This window comes from Sturnira hondurensis, unplaced genomic scaffold (assembly GCF_014824575.4).
Source record: "Sturnira hondurensis isolate 20B ecotype Veracruz unplaced genomic scaffold, ASM1482457v3 Scaffold0007217, whole genome shotgun sequence".
Lineage (NCBI taxonomy): Eukaryota > Metazoa > Chordata > Mammalia > Chiroptera > Phyllostomidae > Sturnira > Sturnira hondurensis.
In genome coordinates this window covers 3,439,866-3,456,416 of record NW_028079848.1, presented here as the reverse complement: position 1 = coordinate 3,456,416, position 16,551 = coordinate 3,439,866, and the positions used below count along the sequence as shown (strand labels likewise).

The following is a 16,551-nucleotide window of genomic DNA, read 5'->3' as shown; positions in this document are numbered from 1 at the left end:
GTTGAGCCTCCGCTAAACATACGTTACAGGAAAACGTCCCAAATGCTGCTGCCATTACGAGGGAGCCTGTGGGACAGAAACGGGGCCGTCCGTCCGGTTCACGGAGCCGCCCTTCCCCCCCGTAAGCCGCAGTGATGACCCGCGGGCACCCCACCCCCGAAGGCGGGTCGCACCCTTGGGGCATCTTTACTCCCGGCCCTGGGACACAGGGCCCACCTGCGCTCTCTCTCAACCAGGCTCTGGGGACATTTCCGTCAGGTGTCCCCCTAGCCGTCCACCAGGGAGGCGGGAGCCACGTTCCCCCGGCGCAGAGATCGGTGCCCGCGGCCGTGAGTTGTCCGCAGGCTGCCCCTGGGCGGGTCCGGGGCCCAGAGGTCCCGCGTCTGGGGACAGGGAAGGTCCCCCAGGGCCACGCCGCACCGGACTAGCAGGGCTGCGAAGCCGGCGTTCCCGGGCCGGGCGGGCGGGGCACAGGGGCCGCCCCGCGGTCCCCGCCCCCTCCCCTCCGCGCGGCGCTTCGGCTGTTTCCGCCGCGCGGCCCGCGCGCACCGCTCCCTCGGCCATTTCCGTCGCGCCCTGGCCGCCATTTTGTCGCCGCTCGTGTGTGTTCTGGCTGGTGCGCGGCTCGGTCCCCGGGACGAGGCTTTGTCCGGTTCGGCAATGGACGGGTAGGTGACCGGCCGGCTCGGGAGGCTAGGAGGGGGTCGCCCCGCGGTCGGACCGGGTCCGGTCTGGGGACGACCCTGGCGGCCGCTGGCGGGCCCCGCGGCGGTCCCCGCCGCCCCCTCGCACACACCCCCCGTCGCCCGGGCCGCTCGGGGGGACGCACGGGATGGGCCGGGGACCGGGGAGTGGCGGCCCCCGGGGCCGGGCTAGGTGGAGCCGAGCGCCGCGCCGGCCTTGGACCCCGAGCCACCTCGGCCGGTAACCTGGGCGCTGGGCCGGGGACCGCGCGGGGCTGGGGGAAGCCGGGGGCCGGGGAGGCCCACGTCCCGCGTCCCGTGTTTCTCGCGGCCTCGCCGGCCTCACCGCCCGGCCCGCGTTGCGGGAGCTCCGCGGAAGCGAGTGGGGCCGCCGGGCGGGGGAGGGGCGGCGGTGTCACCTCCTTTGTTGTCGCCGGAGTCCGGCTGGGGGCGGCGGCGGAAGGCCGTTAGGTGGGCCCGGGACTCGCGGGGCCGGCTCCGGGGCCCACAGTGAGCCCCGCCGCCCCGGGCGTGTGCGCGCGGCCCCGTCACGCGGACTCGGCGACACGGGAGCACGCCCGCCGCGCAGGGCCGGCGCCGGAGCCACTTTGACCCGTTTCTGGGCGAACAAAAACGGCCCCGGGACGACCGGGGCCACGAGCGGCCCGTCCCCCCGCCCCTCCCCCGAGCGCGTGGAAGTCAACCGCCGGGCCGCGCGCCCTCCCGGCCGGGTGGGGGTGGAGAGACGCTGCCCCTGACAAAGCGCCTTTGTCAGCCCCTCCGAGGGCGCCGCGAGACCCCGGGCGCCGCGCGCGGAGTCCGCGCTGATCCCGCGATAACTAAGTGCGGAGCGCGTGAAAGTGCGGGGCCCAACTCCGAGTGGCTTCTCGGGAAGTGGCGCGCCCATGGGCCCGGAGCAGGCGCGTCCCGGCCCCGAGCCCGGATTCCAGTGTGCGGGCCCCGGGCCTGCCGGCCCAGGCGGCCCGTTCGTTCAGTCGCTCGTTCGTTGCCCCGGGCAGCACGTGCCGTCTGCCTCGGGACAGCCCGTGGCAGTGGGACAGACGCGTGGGGAGGGCGAGAGGAACCAGGGGCTGAACCCGCTCTTCTTTTCTCTCCCCAGAATCGTCACAGAGGTCGCAGTTGGCGTCAAGGTAGGAAATGACTGTGGAATTTGTCAGCCCAATTAACGGACGTTGTCAGTGAGTTTTTTTTTTAAACTAATGCAACTAACAAAACCCAGCTGTCTAAGGTTTCCCGTTTTGAAGTGGGATCCTGTAGTTTGTGACCTGAAAAGACGATGCTCTGGGCTGAGGCGACATACAGGAGTTGTCAGTGGCCTTCGGGCCCTGAAAGTGCCTCCCCGCGCGGCTTCTGGGAGAAGAACCGAGGCCCCACTCTCCAGTCGGACAGGCGTGTGCAGGCGGCCAGCCCAGTGCGCCCGCCTGACTCACGGGGTTTTATCACTTGGTATTTGCAGGGTACCTTTTTTTGCGCACTTTTTTTTTGCCCAAATTTGTGAGGGAAAACAAGGATGCGCAGAGCGTGCGGGCACGATGGTTACACACCGTGGGGGGAATAAAACTGCACAGGCGCAGTGCCGCCACCTGGGTTCCCCCCTTTGCCTGGCTTGGCCTGAGATGCTGTCAGCGAAGAGCCGGATCCCAGGTCCCGCTGAAGGCCGAGCGAGGGGCACAGGAAGGTGACCCCCACCGGCGCCGGGCCCTTTCCTCACCCAGAATAGGGACTCTGTTCCCAACGTGTGTGGCTTCTCCCATGCAGGGCCCTCGACCCTTGCCAGGTTTTTCCGCTGTGCTTGGCAGGCCCTGCTCTGTCTTGGGGTTCCCGCCAGTGGGAGCACAGCGGTCCGAGCCTGTGTGCGCCATCCCGGCCTGAGCGCAGGGCCCAGGCAGGAGGCCTGGGGAGCTGGACACCCGCGTCCAGGGCAGCGCTGGCGGACAAAGCGAGACTCACGGGGCTCAGACACTTGGTGGCTGCAGTGACGCCGTCCCCTTGGAGCCCCGAGTCTGTGCGCTTAGTGCAGTGATGCTTCCAGAATTTCTAAGTTTCTTCTCTGACAGTGTTGGGGTCTTCAGGGTACTTTTGGAGGTACCTTAGGTTTTTTTATTTCTTGCCTTCTGCCGTACAGAGTGCTGAACACTTGTCTGTGCTTTAATATGTAGGCTTTTTCATGAAGTTCACGTTCTGCAGGTTGGGGGTAAAGTAATAAGCTCCTTGGGGGGAAGGCATATTCCTCTGCAGGGATACTGTCTGAGTTGGGATAGCAGGAGATTTGAAGTGGGGAATAACTCGGGAGTGTGCGACGTGGACTCTGCAGTCACTGTCCGGACTGCCCTCTGGGAGTGGATCCCGTGAGAGAACATGGGACTGAGCCTGAGCCATCCGCTGCCTCACGGGTGGGAGGAGGGGACCAGACCCACAGGGAGGAGCCGGGGTGCTGGAGGTGCCTGGTGGGTGTCAGCGAAGGTTCGTCAGTCACACCAGTTTTCTGTATTAGCAGTTTGAGGGGAAAATATTAGAAAAGGGTATAAAAATAATTGCTAACCATGTTTTTGGTCATTGTTCAAATAAAAGTGTGAATGAGTAAAGTTATGTTTTGTCTGATTTTCTAGGACAGTGGTTAAGAACTTGTGCTTTGGCGTCAGATCTCTGTACAAGTACTTAAGCTTTCATCAATTTTTAAAAAATAAAAGTAATGCTCCTGGTGAAAAAAAGTTCAGTGTGCAAAGTATTTCACTCATTCCCAGTCCTGTTTCTTGGGTACAGGTAATTATGTTAAAGTATTCCTGGTGCATTTTTCCTTAAAGTACTAGCTTGTGTGTTACCACACACAGAAACATCCTCGTTCATTTACGCACATGGATTCTTGCCGTGTGTTGGCCTGCCTCTTGCCTCACCTTAAAAAAATGGCTGTGTTGAGACACATGGTGGAAGCTACACGTATTTAAAGATTGTACATCTTGACATGTGTACACACCGTGCAGCTGTTTCTGAAATCGGGATGAGGAGCACCCATCACCCCCCAAGGTGCTGTTTTGCCTTCTGTAGCATCTCCCGTTTGCCTTGCTCTCCCAAAGCAACTGCTGATTTGCACACTCTGCCGGCAGATTGGTTTGCAGGTCTCAGGATTCTAAATAAATGGACTTGTACAGCAGGTACCCTGTTTCTGGTGTGGTTTATTGCACTCAGCATGCCTTTCGGGTTCCCCTGGGTTGTGTACCAGTGGTCCGTTCCTTTTTTGTGTGGCACTGTGGCGTGATTTGGGCTGGGCCCACGGCCATGTGCGCACTTGTCCAGCCCTTGATGGGTGTTGGGGACGTGTCTAGCGTGGGGCCGCTGTGAGTAACGCCTTGTGAAGTTCCCCGTGCGGGTCTGTGGGAGCATTTGCTGTCGTTGCTCTCGGGGAACGGCCTGGTGCAGAGACCTGTCTGACTTTCGAAGAAGCTGCAGACTGGTTTCCAGAGCGCTTGTGCCTTGCACACAGCTGTGCCCCCCCCCCCCACGCTGCCCCACACCACATGCAGGTTCCAGCCCTTCCCTGTCCTCTTTGGGGCGTCACCGTCTGGCCCTCTCACATTTGCTCATGGAGGGGTGGTCTCCGCGCAGCGGTCTGTTGGTCCTTGCGCGCTGCCCGTGGTGGTGTGGCCCCATTGCCTGGCCTGTGGTGTTCGTTTCTGTGTGTGTGGGCACGCGAGTGAGGTTTTCCCAGAGAGTGTGAACTGCAGTGGCGTTTTCTCGCCTCGTTTGTGCCCAGCATGGTCTCTGCTCAACGCACACCCATCCGTCCATCAGTGTTTTTGAAGGACGCCACAGAGACGTGTGTCTTCAAGTTCACTTCCAGCTCAAGCACTAGAAATGCGGTGTTAAAACTGAACGTAGATGGGAATGTTGATGTTGGCTGAGCATGTTGGTCAGTGGAGGTCTTGTCATGTTAAGAGTAGGTCATCTGGCATCAACAGACTCCGTTTAGCCTCTGTAACATCGAGGACCTAGCCCGAGTTTCAGTTTTACTCAGTTGGCCAATATGTCCGTGTAGTTTTTTCCACAAGATGAGAGACACATTTTTAATTTTCACCAATAGCTTTCTTGATGGGGATACTTGGAGTGTGTCGGCTGTCTCCCACTATTGGCTTCTAGTGGGTGGAGGCCAGGGGTGCAGCNCCCCCCCCCCCCACGCTGCCCCACACCACATGCAGGTTCCAGCCCTTCCCTGTCCTCTTTGGGGCGTCACCGTCTGGCCCTCTCACATTTGCTCACGGAGGGGTGGTCTCCGCGCAGCGGTCTGTTGGTCCTCGCGCGCTGCCCGTGGTGGTGTGGCCCCATTGCCTGGCCTGTGGTGTTCGTTTCTGTGTGTGTGGGCACGCGAGTGAGGTTTTCCCAGAGAGCGTGAACTGCAGTGGCGTTTTCTCGCCTCGTTTGTGCCCAGCATGGTCTCTGCTCAACGCACACCCATCCGTCCATCAGTGTTCTTGAAGGACGCCACAGAGACGTGTGTCTTCAAGTTCACTTCCAGCTCAAGCACTAGAAATGCGGTGTTAAAACTGAACGTAGATGGGAATGTTGATGTTGGCTGAGCATGTTGGTCAGTGGAGGTCTTGTCATGTTAAGAGTAGGTCATCTGGCATCAACAGACTCCGTTTAGCCTCTGTAACATCGAGGACCTAGCCCGAGTTTCAGTTTTACTCAGTTGGCCAATATGTCCGTGTAGTTTTTTCCACAAGATGAGAGACACATTTTTAATTTTCACCAATAGCTTTCTTGATGGGGATACTTGGAGTGTGTCGGCTGTCTCCCACTATTGGCTTCTAGTGGGTGGAGGCCAGGGGTGCAGCTAAACATCTTCCAATGCATAGACAGCCCACAGCGAAGAATTGGCCAAGGTATCAGTAGTACCAAGAACTCTGCAAACCACTGTCGACACATTTGATCAGTTATAGCACCTTTCCCATATTCCCCAGAAATCTTTTTTTTGCGTTTTTATCTTTCATAAAATAGTAAAGCATAACATGCCAGAAATGTGTTGTGTACTTCCTTCCATCTTCAATATTAAAACGGCTGTGCAAAAATGTCCATTTTTTTTTAAAGTCATGCTGATGGGACAGTTGTCACAGTACAGCCCACCAGAACTGTTCTGAATGAAGTTAAGACAACTGAGCACTGCTAGAGCCGTCTTACGGAAAAAACAAACGAACTTTCAGGCCAACACAAAACAATTTTTTATTTTATTTTATTTATTTTTAGAGAGAGGGGAAGGGAGGGAGAAAGAGAGGGAGACACACAGCAATGTGTGGTTGCCTCTCATGCCCCCTACCAGGGACCTGGCCCACGACCCAGGCATGTGCTTGAATGGGAATCGAACCGTTAACCCTTTGGTCTGCAGGCCCACACTCAATCCAGTGCCAGTACAAATTTTTAAATGAGCCTACTAGGAACTACCTCAATAGTTACTTTGAAGATCAAATAACCTGTAAAAATATTCTGCATGGGGTGGCACATAAGTTCTCAAATGATGATGGTGGTCGTTGTTATGGTTGTTTAACCTGTAACTCTGATTTAGGAGGAGAACTTTAATACAGGTCTAATATGATAAATAAATTTTTAAGACAGCCTAGATTTCAGGTTAAAAATAATTAGTCAGCACGAAAGAGAGACTTAGTGAACTAAAAAATAAAAATTACTCGGAATTTAGCCCAGACCAGTAAAGAGATGAAAACAGAAAGGTTAAAAGATACGGAGGAAGACGAATTCCAACGACTATCTAATTAGAGTTCCAGAACGAAAAGTTGAAGATTGTAGGGACACAAACTTGGAAGAAGCTGAAGACCGATAATTTTCCACAATTGATGAGTCACGAATCCTGAGGTTTATGAGGCACAGGGAATCCAGACGGGCGTCGGGGAAGCAGAACGCCAAAGACACGGAGCGGGTCCTTCACGTGGCCCGAGGAAGCTCGGGCTGCCTAACAGGGAGGGGGGACTGGGAAGGCGGAGCGCTGCTGTGGCCACGTGGCCATCCAGGTGAGGGCGGCGTCTGCACAGTGCGAGTGCGAATAGCCGTCCACCTGTCACCATGACAGCCAAGTTACGCTGAAGGAGAAGAGCAGAGTAATGGCGTACTCAGATGCCACCGACCCTCCCTCCCCGCCCCCGCTGAGGACAGTTATAACACACCCACTAGGGGAAGTTCCGAGGCTGTGCCCCAGCAAGAAGGGCAGGAACTGGGGAGAGGAGGCTGGGCCTGAGGGGTGGGGTGGCAGGGTCACTGGGAAACCGGGAGGCCTGAGCGGCCTGTGGTTCCCGAACACGCAAGGGAATGGTGGCAGCCGCCGGTCAGCTGTCACAGCCTGTGAGCGGGCGGAGGGGCTGGAGCCTGGGCCGTGCTGAGCTGTGCTGTCCCCCCCACAACCGCCGCCGTGCGCGTTCCCCAGCACCAGCTCCTGGATCTGCTCCCAACGAGCTGTGGCTGGGACATGGTGTGGGCTCCTGGGAGCTGGCATTGGAAATGGAACTTGTGCGTGTTCATTGCACTTTGAAATGATAATGTTTGGGTTAAATAAAATACATTCTTTATATCACCATTCCTTTTTAACTTTCAGAAGAAGTACGGCCACTAGAAAATTTATAAGATTCCATGTGTCGCTCGTGTTACATTTCCTTTGGATAGTACCCTTCTGGAGGGTAGAAACTTTTAGGTCCAAAGCGAGTCAAAAACTTCCATTTTAAAATTGTGAGGATGAACACAGTAAAAATAGGGATAGAATGCATGACTTCTAAGGTAACCGAGGGTGGAGTGATTGAAATTGAACTGGTGTGACCCAAAAGAAGTTGGTGGAAAATAACACCAGAAAGAACCGGACCCACGGTGAGCTCGGTTGGCTGGTGTCAGAGGTGCGCGGTGGAGGGCTCTCCAAGCGTCTGTAATTAGGGTTTGGCCCCCCTGTGGAAGTAACACTGCCCCCCACTGTGGTCACGAGGGGCGCGCGCATACGCAGTGCCCAACGCCCTGCCGGCTTCTGTTTCCTCCCCACCTCCCACCCCACGTGGGCGCTCCCTGGGACTGGGTGCTGGCTTCCCCTGTGGACTGTTCTGCCACTGCACGAATTCATACATGTATGTATTTACCTTAAGCGATACTGGGTTTTGTTTTACAGGCTTAAACAGTACGTATGTGCTGCCATGCTGTGTTGTCTTCTGTAATTTGCTCTTTGTTCAGTAATTGTTTCTTAACCTAAGTTTATATGTAGCTCTAATTCATTCACGTTCCTTGCCATCAATTGCATGACGCCACCCTTCCCCTGCTGAAAAATACGAGTTGGGGCTCGTTTCTTTGCTGTCCCAAGTTGCAGTGTGCATTCTCGCGAGTCCTCCAAGTGAGCGACGGACCTTGTGTTTCTCTAGAAGCAGAGTCGTCGGACCGCGGGTCGTGTCTTTGTTCAGGTGGACGGGGCATCGGCGTGTCGTCTCCCGGAGTGGCGTGCCAGTGGGTGTCCCCTCAGCATGGTGGGGATCCTGCTCCGCGTGTCCCCTCCAACGATCAGTGGTGTGCACGCATCGGGAGGGGGGTGTGTGTGGCATTTGGTGGTCCTTTGAACGCCCTGAGTATCACTGGTACATTTTCTTAATTGTCCGTTCGTGTTTCTTCTCTGTTAAGTGCGTGTTCATAGTGTCTCCATTTTCTTTTTGATGTAGTTGTGCCTTTTTCTTACCAGTCCCTAGCGTTTTTACACGTTGTGGATACTGAGTTACACGTGCTGCGTGTGACGCCTTCCTCTCTGTGGCTGTTTGACATCGATGAACAGAAGTTGGGAGTTTGACTATCACATTTATGTTTCAGTTTTAAGAAATACTTCTTTACCTGAAGGTTTTATAGTCTTGTGGGTTTTATTTTGAGAGTTTAAATTTTGGCTTTCACATTTCAGGCCTCAGTCTGTTTGGAACTGAGGTCTTCCGTAGTGTGGGGTCCAGGTGTAACGACTTTCCCCTTACGCTAACACGTGAAGTACCGGGCCGTTTGAGTGGTTCCTGTTTTTCCACGGATCTGCGGTGTCAGCTGCCCGGTCTCCACGTGTGTGCGGGACTCTGTTTTCGCCGTCCGTCCCCGTCCCAGCGCCCCGCGCCTGCGTGTGGTGTGGCCTCACAGCCAGCCTTGGCACCGAGGTATAGCGGGGACCTCGTGGCTTGTCCCCACGCCATTTCTGGGTCGTCTCTGCTGTGCACTGTGTTTGATTTAAGGCCGGTTGGCCAAGTTTCTCGAAGACTCTGTGGGTTTTGATTTATAATTGCACTAAAATTTCAAGTTAATTGGGGGAATGTTGTGTTTGCATTATGAATAAAATAATATGGCAGTACTTGAGTTCAGAGGCATAAAACTATAACATTTCTTTGAAGAAATTTTCCCCTACTCCTTGACATTTTCTCTAATTGTAAAAAGAAAAAAATGCTTAATGCAGAAAACGAAATGGTTTGGACAAAAAGGAAAATAAGTCACCAGTAATTGTACCCTAACTACTCAGCACTGTATGTGTCGATTTTCCTTCGCACAGAGTCTGCGCGAGTGGGCAAGAGGGACGCCGCTTCGACAGATAGTTCAGTTTCTCCCAAAGGGTCTGGTGCGCTTAGTTCTCTAGTCCCTGCCTAAGAATTATGTTTTATTTAGTTTCAGATTTCTCAGAAATAATGTAGCATTTTAGACTTTTTTATTACTAATATTGAATATTTTAATTTTTATTTCTCCTTTCAAAGACCTTATTTTGCTTGTTTTTTTAAAAAAGCAGATGACTTTTGTTTTATAATTCACTGATTTCTGTTTTTATCTTACTACTTTCTACTTTATATTGTATCTTGAATTTATTGTTTAAAAATGCACTCAAGATTTAAGAAAGATCAGTCGATACCTTTGGCAATGAGTTTTAACTTTTAGAGTTCTCCTTTCCTTTTTTAAGGTATAATTGACTTATAACAGTTTCAGGTGTACAGCGATTTAAGTATATATGTTAATCGTGTACATATACACATATATGCATGTGATTAACAAAAGTTTAGTTAACATCCATCAGCACATGTGTTTTGAATTTTATGAAAATATGCCCATATCATTTTTTGTGACTTGTTTTAATTCAGTCATATTTTAAATAATTAGCCGTATTTTTGTATGTAGTTGTAGAATACTCATTGCTGTGTCATACTGTGTAAAAATAGCCTGATTTGTCTCTCTGTTGGTGGATCTTAGGTTGTTTAAAATTTTTGACTTTAAGAATAATGCTGCTCTAAACATTTTTGTACTTATTTCTTGGTGTGTGTGCAAGAGTTTTAGAGATATTTTTCCAAGGAGTTATGTTAAACTTTACAGGGTAGTACTAGATCGTTTTCCAGCATATTTGAGTTTATTGTGTAACCTGTAGTGCACAGGAGTTCTTGCTGTTTGAAATCCTTTTTTTTTTTTAATTAAAAGATTTTATTTACTTATTTATTTATCTTTAGAGAGGAAGGAGAGAGGGAGAGAAACATCAATGTATGGTTGCCTTTCGTGCATCCCCTGCTGGGAGTTGGCCTGCAGGGAACCAGCCTGCAACCCAGGCATGTGCCCTGACTGGGAATTGAACCGCGATCCTCTGGTTCGCAGGCCTGTGCTCAATCCACTGAGCTACACCAGCCAGGGCGAGCGCGAAATCCTTATCCGCTCTTGGTTACGTGTTAAAGTTCTAAAATCTTGCCAATCTGGTGCGTAGTGTCTTGTCTTTCCCTAATTATTAATTGTTACATTCCCCCCCAACATATTTATGGTGATCAGTGTTTCTTTTTGTGAAATCCTTTGAAATACCTATTTATATCTCTGCCTAAGGAAATTTTGAATTAAACTGATTTGGTAGTTTTTTATGTAATATAGTTACTGCTTCTGTTACTTGTGTGGCTAATATCTTCTAGTTTGTAGCTTGTTCTGTCGCGTTTTAATGCTGTCTTGAATGAGCAAAAGCCATTGGTTTTTACGTACAGAGTTCTCATACAGCCACAAGTTCCTTTTGCCATCCTAGTTAAAGCGCCGCGTCCCTCCCCTCTGCCTGCCACTTCAGTTTCCCTCGTGTCCCTCTGTGTGGCGATTGCTGGGAACCAGTGTCTCTTTGTGGTCTCTAAGTCCCTGTCTGTTGGTGGGACAACTGTCTTCCATAGCAATTTTGTGGCCACTCTGTGGAATTTATCAGGATTTTTTATGGTTGATTTTCTTGTGTTTTACTTTTAAAAGTTCTTGTATATTTAGATCATAAAGGTATTTTCCTTTAAAGTTTTTTTAAGTTTCGTGGGTGGGGTTTTTTTTTTTTTTTTAGTTGTCTGTAGTCCATGAGAAAATTACCATTTTTGTTTGTGTATTACGTGGGGATCCTGTTTTATTTCATCGGCTTTCTGTTCTTAGAGAAAACCAGTGAAATGAAACTTTGCCACGCTCTCTTTTTTTTTACTTTACATGTGTATACATTTTAGGGTGAAGGCCGAGTGAGCTGCTGCCCCAGAGTGCGGAGCACGGAGCCACGGGAAGACCCAGCCTCACTGTCCTTCCACGTGGGCACGAGGCCCTGCTGTGGAAGGGAGGGGTCGGGCAGCCCCACGCGGGGCCCCCCGCTCCAGTCGGGCTTCACGCGCCCTGGCTTTACATTTGTGTGGTCCGGTGGCGCGTGGCTGACTCCCCTTTTTCCTCTGGTAAATCCCACCGGAAGCTCGTCTGCTCTGCTGTCTTGTTTACAAAAACGAGCCCTGGTTTTACGGGTCCTCCTCAGCACATTGCCAGGTTTCAGCTGGTGGCACGCACTGCCGAGTGCACTGCCGCTCGGGGCCACGCGGCACCTGCCCCACCCGGGAGCGCACACCTTCCCGCCTCCCCGAGAGCCTAGCGGTCCTGGGCGGTGGGACCGCTGCGGCCCGGGCCCTCCTCTCGGGGGGGGGGGGGGGGGGGGGGGGGGGGGGGCCCGNGGGGGGGGGGGGGAGGACGCCTGCGGCAGCTCCATCCACAGTCCCGGCTCGGCTCCCCAGTGGCCCCGGGGCCCGTCCCTGGCGACCAGAACACTTAATGACCCAAAGAAGGAAAACAGGTTCCGTCACTGGAGCGAGTGCCAATGGCATGTTAATGGTGCCATTGTGCGAAGCACGTCTCTGAGTGATGCGACCAGCAGATCACGTCTCCCACACGAATGCTGTCCTCATTGCGTGTGTGAAGTGATCATTGCCATCACACACAGGACAGATTTCCTCAGGGACAGCAATGCCCATCTTAGCGCTTAATTTCTTTTCTCGATTGAATTTAAGATCAGTAGACATTTATCTTTGACGGATTGAATAAAAAATACATACTTGGAGATCGTGATTCCAACTTTAAGTGACACGGACTTAATCTGTGACAGCAGCCAGTGCTGCAGAACAGCCATCAGTCACCGTAGCATCGAGTCACGCGTTTCACTCCTGCCTCAGGTCGGGCAGCAGGGCGGCGATGTCCTGGGTGAGATCGCTCCGTCGGCTGCCGCGGACGTGTCGGGGTCACCGGTGGGGCAGAGTCCTGGCTTCAGGGCATGGGGCTGCTCGGCTTTTTACTGACAAGCCAGACATAATCGCTTTTTTATAAAACAATATAATTTATTAAAAATACATTCAGTAATTTTGGGGAAATGTCTCACAATTATAAGTAACTTGGCATTCTTCTGACTCCGTTATGAAGGCTGTTAAACTTATTCTTTGAGCAGCAGGTGTGAAATCATTTGAGGGAGGGAGAAAGGCCACAGATACAAAATTCCCGAAAGAACTGGTAAGACCTTGCTCCCTGCCGAAGGCATGGCTGGCGGGCGGGAGCGGCCAGGCCACAGTGTGTGCAGCACGTCCACCGGCCGGGCCTCGGGCTCCCCAATCTGCTCCCCAGGGCCATGGGGGAGCCTGTTGGGAACTGGAGGAGTCGGAGCGTCTGAGAATGCAGGTGGCGGCTGGCAGCGAGCGCCCGTGCTCGCACGTGGTCGGCAGGTGCACGTGGCCCCGCACGGGGGTGGCACTCGGCACGTTCCCGTGAGTGCCGCCACACCGCACGCGAGTGTGTGCCACCACTGCGCCTCGCGGAGCCCCAGCTGCTTACGGAGGGAAGTCCGGGGCAGCCCCTGTTTCGGCGGCATCGGCACGCTGGGCGTCTCTTTCTGACTTGTCCCTGATCAGAGCTGTGCCTGTGGTGGAGACCTGCGATTGAGGGGATTTTCGGTGTGACTTTGTGTTGTTCTGGGGTGCCGCAGACGGCGCCCCCGTGAGATGGCTGTGTCATCCAGGAGACCGAGTGTGTTCTGACTGCTCCACTACCAGCTGCCCTTCCATTGCTCGCTCTCTCCCAGGGCCCCGTGGTCCCTGACACAGGACAGTGATGAAATTAGGTGGGTCAGCCGCACAGCTGCCTCTTGGTGCTCAGGTGAGAGAGCTAGTGGTCCATGCGGCCAACAGCATTGTCTCGTTTCAGGAAGTAGTCACCGCCACCCTGGCCTCGGCAGCCGCCTGCTGACCTGCCCGCAGTTGTCAGTACTGAGGCAGGACTTGGCACGCGTCTGCTCGCTGAGGGTTCAGGTGGTGGCTAGCATTTGTTAGCAATAAAGTATTTGTTTAAAGGTTTTATTTATTTGTGTCTAGAGAGGGGAAGGGCGGGAGAAAGAGAGGGAGAGAAACATCAATGTGTGGCTGCCTCTCACACACCCCTACTGGGGACCTGCCCTGCAACCCAGGTGTGTGCCCTGACTGGGGATCGAACCAGGGACCCTTCAGCTTGCAGGCTGGCACTCAGTCCACTGAGCCACAGCATCCAGGGCTGCAGTAGTGTTTCTTATTAAGGTATGTACGTTGTATTATTAGTCCTACTGCTAATGCACACTTGATAGACCGCAGTAGTATAGTCAGAACTGGTTTGCACTGGAGACTCAAAAAAACTGGTGTGACGCATTTTATTACCATACCCATCATCTGCGGTGGTCTAGAATGGAACCCACGGTGTCTCTAAGGACGCCTGTGCTGCCACGTTTAACCCCAGGACCCCAACGGAGGTGTTATCCCTGCCTTGCACACGAGGGAGTGGAGGCTGAGAGTAGTCCAGTGATTTCCCAGCTACCAGCTGGCGGAGGCTGCACTGCAGAGCCCGTGTTCTTCCTCTGCCTAGTGCCGCACTTGTCAGAAAAGCAGAGGAAACCGGGTTACTCCATCACGTCAGCGGACTAAAAATGAAGATTCGCCTGATTGTATCACTAGAAGGAGAAAAGGCGTTTGACAGAACCCAGCACCCGTTTATGATAAAGACTCCCTGTAAACTAGGAGTAGAGGGGAATGTCCGCAACTTGATAAAGAACATCAGAAAAACTGTTGGTGCCGGGAACCCGGTGCCCTGTCACTAAGACCAGGTGCCCGCAAGCATGTCCCCTCACTGCACCCCGCTGCTCTCCCGCGTCGTCCTGGGGGTTTCTGCCAGTGCAGTGCTGGGTGTACGTACCGAATGGGAGGGTGTCAGACCGTCACTCACAGACTCCGAGAGGCTGCAGAGTCAAAAGTGGCAGAAAACGCCCTGAAACCAGCAAGCACGTGCCATGCAGTTGCAGGACACAGGGTCAGTACACGAAGGTCACCTGCTGCGCTTTACACCAACGGTGGACAAATTCAGCTGAATTAAAAACAAGTACGTCAGGCCCACAGTGTTGAAATGCTGAGGTGTGAACCTTCGCAGAGTACGTTCGAGGTACAGAAGGGAGAACTGCAGAACTCTGGTGAGTGGAACCAGGGACCCAGTAGACGGAGGGGCCCTTGTGTTCACCGGTAGGACGGCTCAGCAGCGCTGTCGGGAGGCCAGTCCTTCCAGCTCCGTCTCTGGAATCAGTGCGTCCCCAGTCAGGATTGCAGCCCCGTATTTCACGGCTGCCGACAGGGATTCGGAAGATTCTGTGCAGGCCAGAGACCCGGGGCAGCCGGCAGGGTGCACAGAGGAGACGCACAAAGCGGGAGGACTGGTGCCACCCAGCTTCTGTGAAGCTTCTGTGATTGACACCGTGTCATCGCGGGGAAGGCGCAGATGTGGAGGTCCGTCGGAACAGAACAGTGAGCCCAGGACGGGCCGCCATCAGCATTGGTAGCGTGTCTGCAGACGGAGCAAGGCAGCACAGTGGAGCAGAGACAGTGTCTTCACCGCTGGTGCCGGAGCGTCTGGACGTCCACACGCTTGGGAGAGCGTCCAGGGGGCCGCCACAGCACAGTCCCTCCAGCTGCATCGTAGACCTGGATGTGTGAAGTGCAGCTGGACACCTCCTAGAAGGGAGCGCAGGAGACAGGCCACACAGCCTTGGACGTGATGACGCTTCTTAAATGCAACACCAAAGATCCGGTCTGCGACGGAAATAATTGAGAAGTGGATATAGTTAAAGTCAACAAGTTCTTCTATGTGAAAGACAAAATCGAGAAAATGAGAAGGCAAGCCAGACTGGGACATAACTGAAAAAGAACTCTTAAAAGTCGACGATACGAAAACAGTTGCTTTAAAAAGTGGGCCAAAGGCCTTAACAGACCTCTCACGAGAGAAGGTAGGCAGATGGCAGGTGAGCGCACGTGACGATTTTCCTCACTACGTGTCCTCGGAACAGTAGGTTAGACTGAGGACGTGATCCCATTGCAGGACCTCTCAGTGGCCACAGCCCGGGCCACAGCCGGGACGGTGGCGGCTGGAACAGCTGGCGCGGCAGCAGAGCCACAGGCGCTCCCCAACATTCCTGGCGGGAGTGGGAAGTCGTGCAGTTCTTACAAAACGGAGCGGACCCGGGCATCCAGTGTGCCCCTCGCTGTTGACTGAGAGTGTTGAGAACCCATGTGCACGTGGAGTCCGCACGCCGGGACTTTGTGCAGGTTGCCAAGCCCTGGAAGGGGTGGAGATGACCCCCGACGAGTGGGCGGACACATACACTGGTGTGTCCAGACAGTGGAGAGTTTCTCAGCATTAAAACACTGAGCTGTCAGGCCATGAGAGGCGTGGGGGGAACCTAAGTGCAATTTACTGAGACAAGCCGGTCTGAGGAGGTCGTAGAGTATAGGACGGTAGCTGTGCGGCACTCTGGAAAAGGCGGAGCCATAGGGACAGTGGAAGGTCAGGTTGCCCGGGTTGGGGGCGTGGAAACAGAGCGGAGGTTTTGGGGGGTGAAGGAACTTAAGTGTGACAGTAGGTGTGTGTCGTCAGGTGTGTCCTCAGACCACTGGTGCACGTCTGGAGTGAGCCCTGGCAAGAACCGTGGATGTGGGGTGACTGGTGTGTCAGTGCTGGCTCAAGTTCATGATGAACACACCACTCCATTGGGGGATTGATGACAGGAGGCCATGCATGAGTGGGGGTGAGGGGCTCATGGGACGTCTATTCCAGTTTCCTTGGGAACCTGAAACTGCTCTAAAATTACAGAGAACTAGTGAGAACTGTTGTCGACGGACCTGCACTGCCTCTCACAGGTCCTCCAAGTTCAGATGCATCAGAGGCATGTGGAGGGCTGTGGTCCTCTGGGTCCGCCCCCGGCCTCCCTCCAGTGGGTCTGGGGCGGGTCTGAGGGCTCGGATTGCTCGCAGGGTCCCACCAGTGTCCTCTCGCGTTCCCCTGCCTATGGAGTCAGACTGCCACACTGGCTCTTTGTGCACCCGGGTGGCAGGCCAGACACGGTGCCCGCACCCCGCGTTCCCCGGGCGCCACAGGCTGTTTCCCCTTCTGCCTGCCTGCTCCTCTCTGAGCGCTGGGGGCGCGTGTGTTCACCGTTTTGGTGTTACGACTTGAGTTGGAACAAAAAACAGCAACGCCTGCGGTTCATTTCTGTTGCTTGGGACTTTCTGAA

The 16,551-nt window shown here is 53.9% G+C and overlaps 1 protein-coding gene across 5 annotated transcripts in view; it reads left to right on the top strand.

The window, feature by feature from the left end:
- The first annotated feature begins 557 nt into the window (after nt 1-557).
- PTBP2 (polypyrimidine tract binding protein 2) overlaps nt 558-16,551 on the top strand; it is a 47,880-nt gene continuing 31,886 nt past the window's right edge. For all 5 annotated transcript variants that reach the window (XM_037051365.1, XM_037051364.1, XM_037051363.1 and 2 more), the window contains exons 1-2: nt 558-668; nt 1,804-1,834. In XM_037051365.1, the coding sequence (XP_036907260.1) occupies nt 661-668; nt 1,804-1,834 (39 nt within the window). In that variant the 5' untranslated portion in view covers nt 558-660. The remainder of the gene's footprint in view (nt 669-1,803; nt 1,835-16,551) is intronic.